The sequence below is a fragment of the Cervus canadensis genome, chromosome 2, assembly GCF_019320065.1.
Source record: "Cervus canadensis isolate Bull #8, Minnesota chromosome 2, ASM1932006v1, whole genome shotgun sequence".
NCBI classification, from domain to species: domain Eukaryota; kingdom Metazoa; phylum Chordata; class Mammalia; order Artiodactyla; family Cervidae; genus Cervus; species Cervus canadensis.
In genome coordinates, this window is record NC_057387.1 from 41,448,147 (window position 1) to 41,469,692 (window position 21,546).

Genomic DNA, 21,546 nt, shown 5'->3' on the forward strand with positions numbered 1-21,546 from the left:
CCTATGTATATTCTCAAAACATTCATTCATTCAATAATAACAGTATCATTGTCTTTTCTCCTTTTCTCTTCATCCCAACACACCCCTCAGGCTCCCTCAGAAACACGGATTTACACATGCAGGTATGTACCTTACTAAAAACTCCTGCTCTTCTGTTCCTCTGCTTGTCTACTTGTTCATTTACTTATTTTATTCCAAAATTATCACCTTGGCCTTATATGAGGTTTTATTTTTTTTTAAGGTATGCCTTTTTAAGTTACCCTTAAAATCTACAAGTACTAAACATTCTCAAATAATATTAAAGCATATAATTTCCCCCATTTAATAGGTAGGGTGTTTAATGTTGTATTTAGTCACTAAGTCGTGTCTCACTCTTTTGAGACCCCATGGGCTGTAGCCTGCCAGGGTCCTCTATCTAACGGATTTCCCAGGCAAGAATACTGGAGAGAGCTGCCATTTCCTTCTCCAGGGGATCTTCTCACCCAGGGACTGAATCCATGTCTCCTATACTGCAGACAGATTCTTTACTGCTGAGCCACCTGGGAAGCATGCCATGTGAATATGTAGGGGATGAGTATTCCAAGAAGAATAAAGGGCAAATCAAAGCCCATAGCAAAAAGGTTAAAAGAAAAAAAAAGGTAAACAAGAGGTAGTAATGTCAGATGAGGATAGAAAGATAGCTAACAGCCAAAGCAAATAGGCCATTGATGGTGACAACTTCTGAGTGAAGTGGGAAGCAATCAGTTCCTGAGTACACTGATTTACATTGAAAAGAATCATTCTCCTTACTGAATGGGGAAAAGTCAGAGACACAGGTGAAGATAAGAAGCAAGGAGGCAAGTCAGGAGACTATTTCCTTAATCTAGATGATAAATGAGGGTGACTTGGATCATGATGATAGCATTAGAAGTTGTGAGAAACGGTCAGATTCTGGTGATATTAAAAAGGAAGAGTTAATACGATTTGTCTCTGCGTTAGAATGACACATGAGAGGACAGTAAAGAAAAGCTGATGAACCTTACTTCACTGAGAAAATAAAAAATGTTCATACATTTTAACTTTCTCTTATAAAACTATCTATGTCCGTATCTATAGACTCTGCCTTCAAAGAAGGATAAATTGTGTTCCTAAGTTAAAAGGATTTTGGCCTAAGCAACTGAAAGAATGAAGGTATGTACAACAAATTGAGAACCCTGACAGAGATGGGGAATGAGTTATCTAGTAGACACTGAAGAGAAAATAGACAAATAGACAATTATATATAAAGGCCTGGAATTCAAATTTAAATTTGAAGTTATTAGCCTATAAACAGTATTTAAAGTCATGAGAATAAAGATCACCAAGGAAGTGAGTGCAGATATAAGCCCAAAGACGAATGAAGACAGTATTCCAAAGTTTAGAAAATGAGAAGATGAAGAGGGAGTGAAGTTACAGGAAACTAAGGATGGTATCCTAGAATTCATTAAAATATAATCTCATTACCCTAGGATTACAAGTTAATAATTATAAATAAAATAGAACTTTACTTTATACTTTATTCTTCCTCACTCTGTCTTCTCTCTTGGTATCCATGACACTACACAGTCCTGGGTCTCCTGCTTCACCCATCATTCCTTTAGCAATTCTCTAGACTATTATTCTCCCTAAAGAGCTTTCTCATGAGCCACCTTTTCAAAGGTGACTCAAATTATCTTATAAACAAATTATCTTCTTCAAGAATGTCACCTCCTTTCCTGGCTTAAGCTATATAAATTCTTTAAATGACTTTATATGACTTAATAATTTTAAAAAAAACGACTTTTAACTTTTGGGGAAAGACCCCCATTCAGATATACCGGGAAAATTCTGGCCAGCCAAACTGTATAAAAAACTGTTCAGTGTTAGACTTTCTTTCATGCATTTAGTTTGAAACCCTTTTAAAAAGACAGTTAAATAAATCTTACTATATTTCTTTAAAAGCTGTGATAGAACAAAATTTTTCAGATCATATCATATGAAGGACTCATTTTTCTAAATAAGATCTAAAGAAACAGAAAAGAATATACTACCTGGTTGGTACAAAATCTTGTAGCCAAAAATAAGATATCAGTGTTGATAATATTATGGACAAAGAGGTTGCAAATCCTTTCAAAATGTTATCCGCATACTTAATAACAGCAGCTATTACAAGGCCTCCCAGTGCCTGCAGAAGTTTTAAAAGATTATTTTTAAAAATAGACACATATAAAACTGCTTTTCAAAATACTTTTTTGTCTTATAATCTAATCCCATTAAATAAGTGATTTTTATGAAACATTTTGTAACATATGAGCATCTAGGTTTTGTTCAATAGACTTTTTGTTTCAAAAGGTATCAGATAAAATAACTACCAGCAGAATCTGCAGTTTGCTATAATGGAGTTTGACCATATTATGAATAAAATATCTATCCTCATCCAATTTAGTAATTAAACATCACTTCTTCAGACAAATGTGGGAAGACTGAATACTCTGATTAGTGAAATATTTTTGATTAAAAATAAAATGTAACTTTATATTTTACTAGCCTTTTAATTGCCTAACTTGGCTTTCTTCCTCGAGTTTCTTCCCATTCTAATCTACCTTTCAAATTGCTCTCAGAGTACGCTTCCTGAAGCACTTGACTCATTCTCTTTAAGAGTGTAGAAAAAATTTTCTGCCAAATCCCTCTCAAATTCCAAACTGTGGCTACTTAAATAATGGTTTTACCATATCTCATAGTTTTGTTTTCTACCAAACCCTGGAGAAGGGAATGGCAACCCACTCCAGTATTCTTGCCTGGAGAATTCCATGGACTGAGGAGTCTGGTGGGCTACAGTCCATGGAGTCGCAGAGAGTCAGACACGACTAAGTGACTTTCACTTCACTTCACCAAACTCTACGTATCAACTCCCAAATCTGAGTTATCCACTTTCATTGCACCTCTTCAAATGGTACAAGCTTTAAGAGAGAAGTCACAAGTTATGCCAATGAGCTCACTATAAATTGATGTTTGAGTCCTGTTATTCTTGGCAGTGCTCTCATTCTTCTAGTTTCTCCCTCATACCAACTGTACCAAACCTTTTAAATTCTTCTCAAGTCTGTAGTCCCTTCTTAAGGAAAGAGAGCTTTCCTCCTCAGCAGGATAAAAGCCATCATAAAATCTTTCTCAAATTTTCTCTGAATTTTCACTTATCCCCATCTCCTTTTCTCTTATCTTAAAAATAGAAGTATCCTTCCTGCTTTCAAAACAGTTATCCTTTGCTACCTTCTTATCCATCTTCCCTAAGGGACTTTCAGCTTCAAATATCTCTAGAGAAAGGCTTTGTGAAGGCAGAGACTTGTATCTTCATTTTTGTTTCCTCCAGAATACTTAATAAGTATTTTTTGAAGACGAAATTACTCAGCCCTTGAATAATTTAAAGTTATAAACTGAAGTTATTTGATAGGAATACTCCAATATGTAATCAATATTAAACTATAAACTGTTACAGATTTAAATATCTAGATCTGCTTCTTGAGCCTGAATGAACTGACTTTAGACTTCCTGTGAAATGACTAGAACTGTAGAAAAATTAAAAGTTATATTTATCCTCAGCTTTAACTCTTTTATTCTTAATCCTGCATTTTCATTATGTTAAATTTAAATACCATAAAGTTCACATTACAGCATTTAGATCAGTCCTATTTTAACTTCCCTGAATAAACTAGATATAATGAGAATACAAACAGGAGAAGCCCTTTTTCCTCCTGTCAGTACATCATAGCTATTTTGATTTTCTATGTTAAAATAAAATTTATTAGCATAAATATAAGAATTTAAATGCTTTACCTGAAGAACAACTACTATCCAGGTCAGTCGATTATATCCCTGAAAAAACCCATTCTTTGACACCAGTTCTCCATCATAAACATATACTCCCATTAATCCAAATATACTCCCAAAGAAACCTTAAAAAAAAAAAGTAAAGTCTATGTTATATGTCCTTTGGTTTGTCAGGAGAGATATTTTTCCATTAACATTACAAATAATTTTAAACTTAACTTTTCCTTCTTGACAAAATTTGATTAAAAGTTTTTTTAGTTGTATAATTATATAGACTTAGAAAAAATATACTCAGTACCATATTTTGACTAAGAAAAAGACATGGGAATGTAAAACAGAACAGATTACCAGCCTTGGAGCACTGAAAAAATAGAGTGTATACATTACAAGACTATATGGATATACCATTCAAATATTTGTAAAATGTGCACTTTTGTATATTTCATTGTATCTTCCTATTGCTAGATCTGTAATTTCATATATCCACATTCATATGTGCAGATATAATAACTCAGGTATGTGGTATGGCATTTTTCTTTATTTAGAAATTTTGGATGTATGATAATATCCAAAAAAATTAGAAAAGAAACAGTCAGCCACAGGCAACATCAGAATGTTATTACTGAAGTCTCACCGTTAGGGAAAAGTCAGCTCAGTGAGAGCAGGAAATGTGTCCTGTTCACTGCTGAATCCCTTACTTCTACCACAGAGCTTATGGTAGACTTATGCCTTATGACTACTGCAACTAAGATTTCCTAGATCAATCCCAAACTATGACTAAAGAAATGGTTATACTACAGGAATCACCTCTTTAGGGGGAAGTCTTTGGTAACATATGCAAAGAGTGCAGGGTAAAGCAATTTTCTAAATAAAGTCACAACTAATCAAAGTATTCCACAATGAAAAAGGAACCAAAAGAGATGTGAAATGTTCTTTCTAAAATTTTATTTGCAGCAACTAGCAACTTTTATAAAAGGTTTATTTAATTAAAGATACATAGAAATCTTTAAATATAACAATATAATCACTTTACAAGTAATGTTAGAAAACATTTAAAACTTACCAAGTTGAATGTTTCTTATCCACACTGATTGTTTGGTTTCTTTTAAGATTTTCTCAAAGTAAACCCCAGCAAAGCCACTTGAAAAACATGCTGTGAGAACTGCCATGAGGCCTACAAATTGTGAGCCAGCTGAAAGTTCCTTAGAATTAAGCTCTTGAGAATCTGAGGGCCACTGAACAAAAAGAAACAACACAAGTTTAATTCCTATGATATTTTACAAAATACATGTTTAGAGACCACCCTTAGACCTTAAGGTAAAAGTGCAACCATTTCCATTCCTGGGGATTACAGAGGACAGCTTTTGAAAACCCTTAATTTTTTTTCCCATAGTGATATTGCCTTTACAATCTATAATTTCAAAAATACCCTAAAAAAAGAGCTGCTGTTGCTGCAGTTTAGTCACTAAGTTGTGTTCGGCTCTTTGCGACCCCATGGACTACAGCCTGCCAGGCTGCTCTGTCCATGGGATTTTTCAGGCAAGAATACTGGAATGAGTTGCCATTTCCTTCTCCATAAAAAAGAGAAAGAGAATGAATAAATGCACAGATGCACAAAACAGCCTCTATAAGCAGGTCAGTTGTAGAAATTCAGAGTGTGAAGTGTTGGAGCAGCAAAAGTAAGTCCACAGTGGCTGCTGTGTTGTGGAAGGGCCATATCAAGCCGATCACTCTGAGCTTCATTCTGCAGATCAGTGTTCCTAAAACCTCACTTATTTCTCTCTCCTCCGCATGGCTTTTGCCTACCTGAACCATTAGTTACTTGATTTTTAAAAATACCTCACTTTTAAAAATTGAATACTAACTACTTTACCTTAAGCAGGACCTATGAAAATATGGGTTTGATATGCCAATTATATTTCAGTAATACTCATTTAAATAAATAACTATTAGAAATATTTATTGAAAATACACAATACATACCACACTCTAAGGAAAGTAATTGGGGGCAGAGGGAAGGAGGACTTTGGATGGCAGGAGACTGACATGATTAGATTTATTTTAGATAGCCCACAGTGGTGAATAAGTGGAGGCTGAATTTTGGGTGATGGTAAAAAACAAAACAAAACCATCAATTAGGAGGCAAAAGATTACTTGAGAAATAAAGAAGTCATGAAATAGGGAAATGTTAGTAGATACAGACAAGGACAGAATCAAGAAGTATTAGAAAACAGTCACAAAGTCTTAGTGATTGGATGTATAGGCTGAAGGAAGACTCTAGGACAACTCTCAGGCTAGGTAAATAATGACTGGGAAAAAAATAGAAATAAAGAACAGGTTTGGTGGGGGGAAAGGTAAAGTTTAGTTTTGGATACACTTGGTTTATAAGGCCTACCGAAGTGAAAAGTGAACCTGTTAGTCACTCAGTCGTGTCCAGCTCTTTGCGACACGATGGACTGTAGCCTGCCAGGCTCCTCTGTCCATGGAATTCTCCAGGCAAGAGTACTGGAGTGGGCAGCCAGTCCCTTCTCCAGGGGATCTTCCTGACCCAGGGATCCAACCCAGGTCTCCTGCATTTCAGGTGGATTCTTTACCATCTGAGCCACCAGGGAAGCCACAATCAAGCAAAGACGTCCAATGGGGTTTTAGATATACAAATCAGGAACTACCTGATTTGTGACTCTGTGACGACCAGAGTTGGTGACTCAGATCAAGAAACTATCAGCACATGTATTAATAAAAACACCCAGAGAGAATGAAATCTCCAAAAATAAGGACATAGTTTAAGAGAAATAATACACCTATCAACAACCCCAGTGTCTAATGTGTATATGAGGGAAGAGGACCCCAGGAAGGAAACCACTAAGGAATCATTAGATGTGAAAAGAACCAAGAAGCAGTGGTATCAGGGAAGCTGACAGACAATAGGAAGGGAGTGACTGATCTCAAATGTTCCCATACTAAGTAAAAATCAGCTTTGTTTTACAAGTCTTATTTTCCTAAATAGACTATTCACTTCTTTGCCTCAGATTATCTGATTTTATTTCTTTGTATCATTTATAGTCCCAATGTGGTATCTTCCTCATGGGGAAGCCCTCAAAAACAGTTGTGAGAATAGGCATTAATTTGCATCAACAAATACCAACCATAGTCTCCAAAATGAGATCTTGAAACTGTGATAAAAATGAAAGTTATCTTGAATAGTTACCTGTACAAAAGCAACTCCTGTCATCAAAATTACTAGGGAGAGCCACTGGTACACACCTAATTTTTTACTAAGCATTGACACAGAAAATAGTGCAGTCGTAAGAATTTTCAACTGATATGTGACCTGAAAAAGAAAACAGCTAATATTATTTGTCTGTTTGTTTCTTAGCAGGACTACTAGAAATGTATTTTGGGTACCTGATAAGTAGCTGCATCGAGATTTGACAGTGCCACATAGAGTAAATTATTCTGAAGAGTATATATCCCTGATGGAATAGCAAGTTTAAGTGTTTCCATAGGTTTATTAAGAATTTCATCATGTAGTATTCGATTCAGTGCTCTTAGACTACATTCTAGGGAAAAAAATGGACACAAAATAGACAAAATCAGTAATAAAGTAACTCTGAATCCGTTCCATACTCTCTCTCAAATCCCTGGTTTTTTCACCTATAAAAAATGGAAATTCAGCTACCTATTAAGATACTTTGAGGTCTAAGATTTACAGACATACCTCAGAGAGATTGCAGGTTTAGTTCTAGACCATAGCCATAAAGTGAGTATCACAATAAAGTAAGTCACAGAACTTTTCTGGCTTCTCAGTGCAAATAAAAGTTATGTGCACACTGTATGGTAGTCTGTTAACTGTGCAACAGGATTATGTATAAGAAAATGTAAATACCTTAATTAAAAAATACTTTATTGCTAAAAAATGCTCATTATCATTTCACAATGCTGGGTTGCCACAAATCTTCAATTTGTAAAAAACATGGTATCTGCAATAAAATAAGGTATATCTATACCTTTAATGATGCTAATATTTCAAATGTTAAATCTTAGAGAAGACAGTATATTAAGAAGTGCCTTATCTTTATAATAATATATATCTTTCGCTGGGAAATAAATTGATATGCACACATATATATTTATGATTATAAAAATCTCATAGTATTAATTTGTCAACCAAGTATTCTTACTTTATCATAGCAACATTATAATACCTTGTATTTTATAATGTATTCTATCATCAGTCATTCATGCCAATTAATAATTATGAAGACTTTAATCATAAAATGGTATCGATTAGGAAGTGGGTTTGGCTCAAACAACAGAAAACTCAATCAACACTGGCTCAAACCCATAGGGATTCGTCTCACATTATTATGAGTCCAGGGCCAAAGCTGCTATAGCAGCTCAGTAATGGCATCAGGGTCCTAAGTTCTCTCTCTATGCATAAGATTTTTAATTTCATGCTTTTCATCTATTATCTACGTGATTTTTGCAACAGGTTACCAAATGACTGAGCACCTCTGGTTCTTCCTTCTGGCAACCAAAGAAAAGAGGAGGGAATAGTGGCCTAGCAGGCATCTTCTTCCCTCTCACTGATCAGGACTGTGTGTTGCATAACTACTCCATGCTGCAAGGGAGCTGGAAAATCAATCCTTTTCTTTTATATTCTCCACTTTAGAGATAAGAAAGGGAGAAAGGAGTTAACAGTGGACTCTGAGCTAGCCAATCCCCAGTATCAATCACAAAAAAAGTCCAAAGAACTTGAAAGATACATGATCTCCCAAAGAAAGGAGAAAGTCTAAGGAACCCTACCACTCTACCAACAATGACACTTTATAGATGATTGTCTCTCTCAACATAAAATCTGAAAACTTTGATTATGAAAACTGTTTTAAAATGAAAATAACTTTAACAAAAAAAAAAAAACGCTGCTAGATATTCATCCTTTCCTGACTCTAAAATAGTCAAAAAATTATGTAAGTAGTTAAAAATTACCAAGATTTTTTGTTAGTTTTAGCAGAAAAAAATCTAAAATATTAGCTCATTCTTTAAATTTTTAAATAATTAATGTTATCACATTTTTCTTATTAGCAGTCTGAAAGTAGTGAAATTGAGTCTTGTGGCTTTAATTTGATTTTTCTCATTGCTAGAGAGGTAGAGCATCTTTTTAAACATTTATTATTTTCTGAATACAAATGCAATCTCTTTTTGTTTCTCCCAGATTGATACACTCCAGCTACAATGGCCAACATGAGTTTCAAAAGTATACAAAATTTACAAACAACCCAATTCAAAAATGGGCAACAGACTTAAGCAGATATTTCTCTAAAGATACACAAACGGCCAATAAGCAAATGAAAAGGTGCTCAACATTATTACTCATCAGGGAAACGCAAATCAAAACAACAATGGGATACTACTTCACACCTACTAGAATGGCTGTAATTTTTTAAAAATGGAAAATAATAAGTGCTAGTGAGGATATGGAGAAATTGGAATTCTGTACGTTGCTGGTAGGGATCTAAAATGGTGCAATTATTGTGGAAAAGTCTCACTGTTCTTCAAAATGTTAAACAGAATTACCATATGACTCAGCCATTCTATCCTGAAGTATATATTCAAAAGAAATGAAAGTAGAGACTTGTGTGTCTAATGCAGGATTATTCATTGTCTATCACAGCATTATTTACAATAGCCAATGGGTGGAACAACTGAAATGTCCATCAATACAAGAATGGATAAAATGTTACACAGATCTTTTTTCAGTTACAATGGGTTATATCCCAATAAACTCATTATAAGCTGAAAATATCTTAAGTCAAAAATGCATTGAATACACTTAACCTACCAAACATCATAGCTTAGCCTGCTGCTGCTAATGCTAAGTCACTTCAGTCGTGTCCAACTCTGTGCAACCCCATAGACGGCAGCCCACCAGGCTCCCCCGTCCCTGGGATTCTCCAGGCAAGAACACTGGAGTGGACAGCTTTGCCTAGACTACCTTAAATGTGCTCAGAACATTTAAACATTATCCTAATATTGGGCAAAATCATCTAACACAAAGCCTATTTCATAGTAAGTGTTGAATATCTCATGTAACTTACTGAACACTGTACTGGAAGGAAACACACACTGGTTGTATGGGTAGGAATGGCTGTGAGCGAACTGGCTGTCTATCCTTGAGACTGCGTGTCTGACTGGGGGCTGCAGCTTGCCGTGGCTGCCCAGCACCCTGAGAGTGTCGTATCACTAGCCCAGAGCAAGATCAAAGCTCAAAGTATGATTTCTGCTTAATGCATACCACTTTAATGCCATCATAGGAAATGGCAACCCACTCCAGTCTTCTTGCCTGGAAAATCCCATGGACAGAGGAGCCTGGTAGGCTAGAGTTCATGGGGTCGCAAATAGTCAGACATCAGTGAGTGACTGAGCACAAAACAAAGTCAAAAAAATCATTAAGTCGAACCATCATTAAGTTGGGGACCTCCAGTGTATACACACACACACATACATACAATGGAATACTATTTAGCCATAAAAAGAAATGAATTCTAAGATACGTTACAATATGTATGTGTGTGCGTATATCTATATATAATATTAGTCATGGCTGGACTAATCATGCAGCAAATAAAAAAAGAGCCTAGACTTTAGTAAAAAATTATGACTCCTCTAAGTTATTCTTATTCTCAAAATTATTATAAATGCAAGAAACTATGCTTCATATTTATAGCATTAATCCAGACATGAAATCATGATATAGGTTAGAATAAGATACCTTTATTACTAGACTAAAACTATCTTAATAAAATGAAAATTGAAATGTTCTTAAATAATGCAATAGTGTTCCAATGTGTAGTCACCTATATATATATATCATATACATATACGTACCTATATATATATGTGTGTGTGTACTGTGTGTGCTAAGTCACTTCAGTTGTGTCCAACTTTTTGTGACCCCATGTACCGTAGCCTGCCAGGCTCTTCTGTCCATGGGATTCTCCAGACAAGAATACTGGAGTGGGTTGACATTTCCTACTCCAGGGGATCTTCCCAACCCAAGGATCGAACCTGAGTGTCTTGCGGGTCCTGCATTGCAGGCGGATTCTTTACTGCTGAGCCAATAGGGAAGTCTTATATATATTTTTGTGTGTGTGTGTGTGTGTGTGTATGTATGTGGTATGTGTGTGTGTGTCTATGTATGTGGTGTGTGTGTCTATGTATGTGTGTGTGTGTGTATATATACATATATATATGAGTAACTCCAAAACAATTAAATAAACTTCAATGACTTAACAAAAAACCCTAGATACCTACTGCTATCTTTGTAGACTAATAAAATGCAGGCCATTATCTTCAAAAGTTCAGCAACAACCACAGCTGTAGATGATAGATAACGAGGCCCCTCTTCTTTTAATGTCCTAGAATAACGCATCGTTAGAACCAAACTGGTAGTTTGAAAGACCAAAATTCCTAAAGAAAGGTATTTTAGGTTGGCGGACATTGTTTTATCTTCATTTGCCTGAAAGACAAAATATACAGGGCAAATAAAGTTAGAAAACATAGAAATTAGAAACATTAAAAACCAGTAAGAGAGGTCTCATTCCAAAGAAGATAGATAAACTGCATTCCACCATATTTTTCCTTCGAGTTACAACTATAAACCTTGGACCAAAGACAAAGCAACTATAAGGAGACTCTGAAAAGGTGAAAAAATAAGGCAAACTGGCTAGAGACTGCAGATCTTGAGTAAATGTAGCAGTAAATTCCCTGGAGATTTTTGCCACTCCTGTATCTCACCCTGGGTGCTACATCAGTTCACAACCTGGAACCACCAACAGATGTAGGTCAATAACAAAAAAGCCGTAAGAAAAAACCCCCCATCTCCAACCAAGGGCTGGGAAGACAGCAGCCCTACAGGACGCAGCCCTCCCAAGTGAGTGCTGTGTAGTCTGGGCAGAGCCGTGCTGACCGTCCCTAACTTGCACAAGGGACAGCAGAGCTGGCGGCCCTCCCACCCCCACCAGGCACCGCAGCCAAGCAGACTGTGGGGGCGGAGCTCTGCCGACCACCCTGCCCCATGTAAGCCCCTTGTAAGCACTGAAGATGCAGCGCCATTCTTCCCTCTCCAGTGGCTGTCTATTTAAGGAGGAACCAGGGTCTCAGAACACTCTAAGTGCCCAGGATACAATATAAGATGAGTGTACTCATCATACTAAAAGAGAAAAAAATTTCAACTAGGATGAATAAGGACAATCAACAGGCAACAACACATAGTACAGATGCTGGAATTATCAGTCAAGAATTTTAAAGGGGTCACTACAAAAATGCACCACCAACAAGCAATTATAAACATTCTTGAAATAATTTTATACCTATATCACTGAAAAAAATAGTACAGAAGTTCTCATGTACACTTCACCCAGTGTCCCCTAAAAATAAAAGGAGCAAAGCTCCAATATTTTTCCTAAAGTAATTTAATATTAACTCTAAGAGACTCACTTTAAATATGAACATTACAAATATGTTAAAAAGTAAAAGGACTGGAAAAAGATAAGCCATGATAAAAATAGCTATGAGAAAGTTGGAGGAGTTAGATTAATATCAGGTAAAACAGATTACATAAGAATTATTTTTAGAATTAAAGGATACTTCATAACGATAAAAGAGTCAGCACATCAGGAAGATATTACAAATGTACATGTGCTAACATAGCTTTAAATACATGAAGCTGACAGAACTAAAAGGAAGAACAGGTAAATCTACAGTCAGAATGTGGGATTTTAACCTACCTTTCTCAGTAACTGATAGAACACACACCCACCCACCCACCCACCCACCCATAGAACACACACACACACACACACCACCACCCCCCCCCCCCCACCAGTAAGAATACAGATCTGAGTAACACCATCAATCACTAAAACTCCGTAGACTTGGAGATGATCCACTAAGATGGTCAGTAAACTGCCTCTCTGCTGTAAGTCACATCTTTGCTTCAAATTCATCTAAATATTCAATCTAAAAAAAAAAAAAATCCCTGAAGGTTTTTTTTGGTAGAAATTGACAAACTGATTTGAAAATTTATAGGAAAATACAAAGGACCTGGACAACCAAAACAATTTTGAAAAGAAAAAATAAAGTGGAAGGGGTTAAACTACTGACATTCCAGACTTACTATAAAGCTCTAGAAATAAAGACTGGTATTAACATAAGGACAGAAGAATAGATCAATGGAACAGAATGAATTCCAGAACAAGATCCATACATATTTGGTCAAATAACTTTGACAAAGGTACCAAAAAGAAAGCATAGTCTTTTTAACAAATAATTCTGAAACAATGAGCTATCTGTAATTTTTTAAATGAACTACTATTTATCTGCCTCATGCCAAATATTAACTAGAAATAGAGCTGTTATAAAAGCTAAAACTATAAATATTCAAGGTGAAAACATAGGAGAAAATCATATTCACATTTCTTACAAAACACATAAACCATAAAAGAGAAACATGGAAAAATTGGACATCATTAAAGTTTAAATCTGCTCTTCCAAAGATACTGTAAAAACAATGAAAGACAAACCACATCATGGGGGAAAATATTCTCGATACAAAAATCTGACCACGGCCTTGTATCTAGAATGTATACAGAACTCTTATAATGAGTAGAAAAAAATTACCCAAATGAAAATGGACAAAAGATTTGATAAACATTTCACCAACAAAAGATAAAATGGCTAATATGCCCATGAAAAAATGTTCAATATCACAGTTATTAGAGAAACACAAATTAAACCCACAATGAGATAACATTATATACCTACGAGAACAGATGAAGTCTTAAAAACTGATGCTACCAAGTGCTGAAGAGGGTTTAAAGTGAAAAGAACGCTCAATTTTGCTAGTGGGAATGTAAAGTGGCACAACCACTTTATCACCCATCTATCTCATTCTTATAAATCTGCGTGAGCAAAAGAATCCTAATGTGAAATAAAACTGTAGCATTTTAGAGGTGGAAAATGTTTTAGAAATCATCCAGTACAATCTATTCATCTTACAATAAAGAAAACTGTGAACAGAGTAGTTAGATGACTTCTTCAAGGTCTTATAACTACTAATTGGAAATAGCAGTTATAAAGACAAATATCAGGTTCTCTAGATCCCATTACATGCTACTGTAAAATTTCAAAAGACTTCCTGGTGGCCTTTTATCTCTGTATAAAAGGAGAATAGGTTGCCAGCAATCTACATTTGGCAAAGGCATTTGATTTTCCTGGAAAATATTACACAATTACTTCAAATCTGTTCAAGAAAGTCTTCTGTTTATTCTGGACAACTAAAACTCAGCAGTGGCCACAGGACTAGAAAAGGTCAGTTTTCATTCCAATCCTAAAGAAAGGCAATGCCAAAGAACGCTCAAACTACTGCACAATTGCAATCATCTCACACGCTAGTAATGTAATGCTCAAAATTTTCCAAGCCAGGCTTCAGCAATATGTGAACCGTGAACTTCCAGATGTTGAAGCTGGTTTTAGAAAAGGCAGAGGAACCAGAGATCAAATTGCCAAAATCTGCTGGACTATCGAAAAACCAAGAGAGTTCCAGAAAAACATCTACTTCTGCCTTATTGACTATGCCAAAGCCTTTGACTGTGTGGATCACAATATACTGTGGAAAATTCTGAAAGAGATGGGACTACCAGACCACCTGACCTGCATCCTGAGAAATCTGTATGCAGGACAGGAAGCAACAGTTAGAACTGGACATTTAACAACAGACTGGTTCCAAACAGGGAAAGGAATACGTCAAGGCTGTATATTTTGACCCTGCTTATTTAAGTTATATGCAGAGTACATCATGAGAAACGCTGGGCTGGATGAAGCACAAGCTGGAATCAAGATTGCTGGGAGAAATATCAATAACCTCAGATATGTAGATGACACCACCCTTATGGCAGAACATAAAGAAGAACTAAAGAGCCTCTTGATGAAAGTAAGAGGAGAGTGAAAAAGTTGGCTTAAAGCTCAATATTCAGAAAACTAAGATCATGGCATCTGGGCCTATCACTTCATGGCAAATAGATGGGGAAACAGTGGAAACAGTGGCTGACTTTATTTTCTGGGGCTCCAAAATCACTGCAGATGGTGATTGCAGCCATGAAATTAAAAGATGCATACTCCTTGGAAGGAAAGTTATGACCAACCTAGACAGCATATTAAAAAGCAGAGACATTACTTTGCCAAAAAAGATCCATCTAGTCAAGGCTATGGTTTTTCCAGTAGTCATGTATGGATATAAGAGTTAGACTATAAAGAAAGCTGAGCGCTGAAGAATTGATGCTTTTGAACTGTGGTGTTGGAGAAGACTCTTGAGAGTCCCTTGGACTGCAAGGAGGTCCAACCAGTCCATCCTAATGGAGATCAGTCCTGGGTGTTCATTGGAAGGACGGATGTTGAAGCTGAAACTCCAATACTTTGACCACCTGATGAGGAGAGCTGACTCATTTAATAAGACCCTGATATTGGGAAAGATTGAGGGCAGGAGGAGAAGGGGACAACAGAGGATGAGATGGTTGGATGGCATCACCGACTTGATGGACATGAGGTTGGGTAAACTCTGGGAGTTGGTGATGGACAGGGAGGCCTGGCATGCTGTGGTCCATGGGGTTGCAAAGAGTCGGACATGACTGAGCAACTGAACTGAAGACCATAACGTACATATTGTAACAGCAATACCCTGATTTCTTTTCAAATGAAAATATAAAGGTCAGATTCTAAGCCAGGATACATTACTTCTACAATTTGGCTTTTCCACTTCCAAGTATATACTACATCAAAATAAACATTTTCTGTGATAATACAGTTCTTAATATTCTTAGTCTCTCACAATGCTATATTTTGTTTTTCTAAGTCTGTGATTGAATAGAAAAAAATATACACTGGTTTCTGCCCCTGGCTCCTGAAACTCTGGTAGTTCCCTAAGTGATAAGGGCACTAGGAGCATCTTTTATTCTAATATTTGGTCTTTGACCCCAGTTCCTGACACAGTGCTCCTGAAATCCTTGTAATTTTCTGGGTGATAGACGTGTCTTTTGTTCCAATAAGGCAAACTTGGGTGGGTCTCTGGATGACTCCTGAATGAGAGCTGCTCAGCAGAAAAAACAAGCCATGATTAGAAGCTTGGAATTTTCAGCCCCATCTCTGAGCTCCCCTACTCCCCCATTGTCTTGAGAAGGCAGAAGGGCTGAATAAGGAGTTAATGATCACTCATGCCTACATGATGAGGCCTCCATAAAATCCCAACAGTACAGGGTGAGGAGGGCCTCCAGGTTGGTGAACATATCCGTACAGGGAAGGTGAAGCACCCCAAGTCCATGGGTACAGAAGTTCCTGTGCTGGGAACCCTCCCAGACCCTGCCCTAATCTTCATCTGATTGCTCATCTGTATCCTTTATCATATCCTTTAATAAACTGGTGAACATAAATGTTTCCCTGAGTTCTATGAGCCACTCTAGCAATTTAATCAAGCCTGAGGACCTCTGATTTGCAGCTAAGTCCAAGTCAGTTGGTAACTGGGGACCCAGGTTGTGACCAGCATATGAAGTAGGGTGGGAGCAGTCTTGTGAGACTGGGCCCTTAACATATGGGATCCGACACCATCTCCAGATAGGTAGTATCAGAACTGCAAAAGGACATCCAGCTGGTGTTGCAGAGAATTTGCCTTTTTGTGGGGAAAAACCCCACACAGATTTGTTGACCAGAAGTGTCAGAGTGAAATATTCTGTATGAGAAGTAGAGGAAACACTCAGGAGGAAAGAAGGGTGTTGTTTTTCTAATATGAAGTCAAGAAGTAAAATATATACAAACACATGATTATTTGCACTAGAGCACCTGTAAAGAATTACACTTGAATTTACAAGTCTGCCTAAAGGAAGAAAAAACTCAAAACGAAAAAAATCAAGAAGTATTTCTTTTTTTCTATCTCTCTTCTTTCGTTTTACTGAGATGATATCTAGTACTGTGTCAGTTTAACCAGTACAACATAACTTTCATGTATTATTAAACAATTATCAAATAAATTAACATCAATCACTCTTTGCAACCCCATGGACTGCAGCACACCAGGCTCCCCTGTTCTTCATTATCTCCCAGAGTTTGCTCAAACTCATGTCCATTGAGTCAGTGATGCCATCTAATCATCTCTTCCTTTGTCAAGAAGTGTATTTCTAAGACATACAAACACTTAGTTTGATTTTAGATTACAATATAGGTAGAAGTAAGTACTTTCATTTAACACAACCCCTATATGCAAAGCAAATATATAAAAACAAAATAGATGAAAACATGATTATGTTCCACCTCTATAAGACTGTTTCTTCATTTCAGAACCTACAATATTCTCCCATTATAACTGAAAACAAACTTCTAACATTTTCATGTTTAATATTTAATTTCAGTCTCTCCTACATTTTTTTTCTCTTACTGCCTAATTCCCCTTCTTTTATCCTTTCAGGTGATACCAATCGTCTAGTTTCCAGATTATTCTTTGTTTCATAAAAATGTCGTATCCAAGAAACTTACATATCAATAAGAAACTGTTAAGTTCTTTCCCAAATGCAGCCATATTCAGTTTACTGTCAAAATCCTCATGTACCAGTCAGCAAATTACCACCCATGTTCCTTTAAAGACCCTGATTACCAAGCTCCCTGAACACACCTGGAGCTCAGTGAGGCGCTCAGATTTAGAGCAGTATTAGAAGGGTCAGGAGGCTTATATGCTCCACTTTCACCTTAGAGCTAAGACGTGAAAAATGTATTGTTCCTGATCAATAAACAGCGCTATTTCATTCTGATGACTTTCTTTGGTTCAGTTTGTTATGGTTTTCCTAAAAAAGCATTTATTATTTTATTTACTTTAAAAAGTAGTTACTGTTAGAAAAATGTAGAAACAAAAATTACATTGAACCCAACTCCACTACTCAAAGACATATGAAAATATTTTGATATAGATTCTGTCAATATTTCTTAAGTTTTTGGGAAATCTCTAAACCTGAGGACATTAGCAGCAAAGATGTATCTAGACCATTTCATATTCCCACTGAAAGGACTTCAACAATTTTTGGAGATTTTTAGTTACATAGGAAATAAAGTCTTGTAATCAAAAAGTTCTAAATTCTCCTAAAAAACAGTAGATCTTTGTGTATGGTGTTAGAAAGTGTTCCAGCTTCACTCTTTTACAAGTGGTTGACCAGTTTTCCCAGCATGCACACTGAGGAGGCCGGATCTGAAGGAGACACGTGCACCCCAATGTTCATTGCAGCACTGTTTGTGGTGGCCGGGACATGGAAGCAGCCTAGATGCCCATCGGCAGATGGATGGATGGGGAGGCTGTGGTACATGTACACCATGGAATATTGCTCAGCTGTCAAAAAGAATTCATTTGAATCAGTCCTAATGAGATGGATGAAACTGGAGCCCATTATACAGAGTGAAGTAAGCCAGAAGGATAAAGAACATTACAGCATACTAACACATGTGTATGGAATTTGGAGGGATGGTGATGATGGCCCTGTGTGCAGAACAGAAAAAGAGACACAGAAATACAGAACAGACTTTTGAACTCTGTGGGAGAATGTGAGGGTGGGATGTTTCAAAAGAACAGCATGTATACTATCTATGGTGGGGCAGATCGCCAGCCCAGGTGGGATGCATGGGACAAGTGCTCGGGCCTGGTGCACTGGGAGGACCCAGAGGAGTCGGGTGAAGAGGGAGGTGGGAGGGGGGATCGGGATGGGGAATAAGTGTAAATCTATGGCTGATTCATGTCAATGTATGACAGGACCCACTGAAATGTTGTGAAGTGATTGGCCTCCAACTAATAAAAAAATTAAAAAAAATAAAAAAAAAAAAAAAAAAAAAAAACAAAACAACAACAGTAGATCTTTCTTGAGGGAAAAGAATGGATTTTAAAAATACAATAAAATACCAAGAATGTAACAAATGTCCATAATTCCACCACCTAGAACTAACAAGTATCAATCTTGTCACATTTGCTTATCTTTCCTTTTTTAAAGGAATAAAACATTACAGTTAAAGTCAAAATTCTCTCTAAGCCACAACTCCAGGTCTTATTCCTTCACTGTGCCCCTATTATCATGTGTTTGGATTATTTCAGTGCACTTTTAAAATTTTATACACCTACACAGAAATATGTGTAAGCCTAAATATTTTAATATTTATACATAGCATCAAACTTTTAATATAAAATACTTTAATATTTTATATTATTTAATATTAATAGAAATATATCTATATAGAGTATATTAATATAATTATATTAAATGTATTTAATCTTTTATATTTAATATACATACCTATACAAACATGGTATACATTATTTAGCATCTTCCTTACTGTATTCAGCATTGTTTTGCCTTCTATGTTGACATACAGACCTAGTTCATTGCTTTTAATAACTCTAATGTTCCATCAAATAAGCGGGCCTTCTATTTATCCGTTCTCCTACTGATGAACATTTAAGATCCCTTTTTTCTCCTTTTAAAGATTTAAATTAAAAATTTTTCTTAACATTTTTCAACAAGTAGCTCCTAAATATTATAAAAGCTAATTGGTTTCAAGCCATTTTTCTAAAATTTAATATTTTATATGACTTCTCAGGTCTCTTCTAGCTCTAACATACACAATTTTATTATAGTAATTTCAATTTTTCCATTCAGACGTATTATCTCAATATTTAAATTGTAAACTTTGAGGACTTGTCTGGTGGCACAGTAGATAAGAATCTGCCTGCCAATGCAGGGACACAGGTTTAATCCCTGGTCTGGGAAGAGTCCACATGCGGTGGAGCAACTAAGAAGTTGTGCAACAACTACTGAGCCCACATGCTGAACTACCAAAGCCCACATAGCCCGTTCTCTGCAACAAGAAAAGCCACTGCAATGAGAAGCCCAAGCACTTCAACGAAGCACAGACTCTGCTCTCTGCAATTAAAGAAAGACTGCACGAAAGCAACAAAGACCCAGTGCGGAAAGAAAAATCACACTGTATACTGTGAGCGTATATACAGCAACACAGAACACATACTGTCATTACCCATTATACAGTTACTAGTGTGTAATAATAACAATGTGTAATTGTAATCTTGGTGTGTGCATACTATAATCATACTAATTTGATACAGTCACATTGCAAGTCCTTCTAAAAGTCCTTTGCACAGGAATATTTCAGGATTTGCTTAGTCACTAGAAAAGATCTTGTATTTGCTTTCCGATCACTATTTTTCTTCTGAATTGCTAGAGAAGTTTGATATTTACAAAGTTGAGTTTTATTATTTTTAAATCCCTTCTCACTTCTTGAAAGAAAAATGTACAACAAAAACTTCATTCACCTAATAACCTCCATTCATTCGGATTTGATGAGTTTCTATGATGACTTGGTTAGAATTGTGTGTAAAAAATATTAGTGAACTTATTATTATTTTTTTTAGTGAACTTATTTTATTAAGAGTTCAAAAAATTCTCAGTAATTAAAATCTTCAGGGGAAAAAAAGGTTTTTCAAAAATACTAGAAGGTATAATTTAAGTATATTTGATATGCTAATTACATATCCCTTATTTTCATTAAAGTAGCTCCCTAAGATCCTTGCCTTTATAATGCTTTGTCAACCAATTCTGAGTTAAAGGCTTTAAACATTTAAAAAAACATACATTTCATAAAGTATATTTATTATTAATGCACACTACTACTACTTTCACCCTTATGTTAATCAGGGTTAGTGAGAAATTAGTTGTTTGTTTATACCATTATTATTGCACTAGACAGGCATTAACCAAATTCTGAAACATTCAACTCTATACTCATGTTTCTCTTCAAATTGAATCTTTTGCCTTGTACTAAAGATTCTTGTTGGGGGGGATAAGCATGAGTGTTACTTCAATTGTTTGAGGCCTTTCTTGGAAAAAAAAAAAAGAAAAGAAGAACACCATATACTAAAAATTTATATTTATTTTTTACTTGTAGATAAATCTGAAAATCAGCCTGGCTACAAAGTTATTTCCAATAACTTATATGTATAATCTTTAGGTCTGTGTATGAAGCCATTATTCCATTGAGACAATATCTGTATTTTGTTGTTATGTCTCCAGACACTAAAAGTCCTGCAAAACTAAATGTTTAATTAATGTGTTTAAATTCTAGTACAATTTATGTGGATTTTTAAAGACTATTAAGTACCTAAGGAATTCTGAAAATTAATTTTCCTTCCGTTATAAAAACAAAAGGCTAAATTACTAACTTAAGATTTCTTAGAGTGAGCTATTTTTACATTTTCTAAACACTAGTTCTGAAATACACTTCCTAAGTATTATATAATCTATCACACATTATTATGCATAATAGAGAACATATGAAAACACACATTATAAAGTGGTATGCAAATATAAATTCAGTGTAGTCAGAAACAGCTATTAGTATAAAAACCTTCCAAGTTTTTTCCAAATAAATGAACAGAAAAAGCAAATACGTACAGAAATGCTGACTTCAGCTGCAATTTTTTGTCCATTATCTTCCATGATGCCAAAACTTTAAAACTGCAACCTATAGCTATATGCTAAATAATGATGAATAAAATTCATCACAACTGGCATTTATATGTCTTCTTTCCAAACTATCTCAGTAGAGATAATATTCCCCCCAAAGTAGCAA

At 35.7% G+C, this 21,546-nt stretch overlaps 1 protein-coding gene and 1 non-coding gene across 3 annotated transcripts in view; one reads left to right on the plus strand and one right to left on the minus strand.

The window, feature by feature from the left end:
- The window catches only part of SLC35A3 (solute carrier family 35 member A3), a 54,320-nt gene that overhangs the window by 6,554 nt on the left and 26,220 nt on the right, over positions 1-21,546 (minus strand). For both annotated transcript variants that reach the window (XM_043460548.1, XM_043460549.1), the window contains exons 2-7: positions 11,137-11,341; positions 7,228-7,382; positions 7,031-7,153; positions 4,886-5,057; positions 3,829-3,947; positions 2,049-2,182 (exon numbers count right to left, since the gene is read on the minus strand). In XM_043460548.1, the coding sequence (XP_043316483.1) occupies positions 2,049-2,182; positions 3,829-3,947; positions 4,886-5,057; positions 7,031-7,153; positions 7,228-7,382; positions 11,137-11,341 (908 nt within the window). The remainder of the gene's footprint in view (positions 1-2,048; positions 2,183-3,828; positions 3,948-4,885; positions 5,058-7,030; positions 7,154-7,227; positions 7,383-11,136; positions 11,342-21,546) is intronic.
- On the plus strand, positions 20,696-20,808 carry LOC122437402. Its single transcript, XR_006268231.1, has one exon. It is a non-coding gene; the product is annotated as a U5 spliceosomal RNA (small nuclear RNA).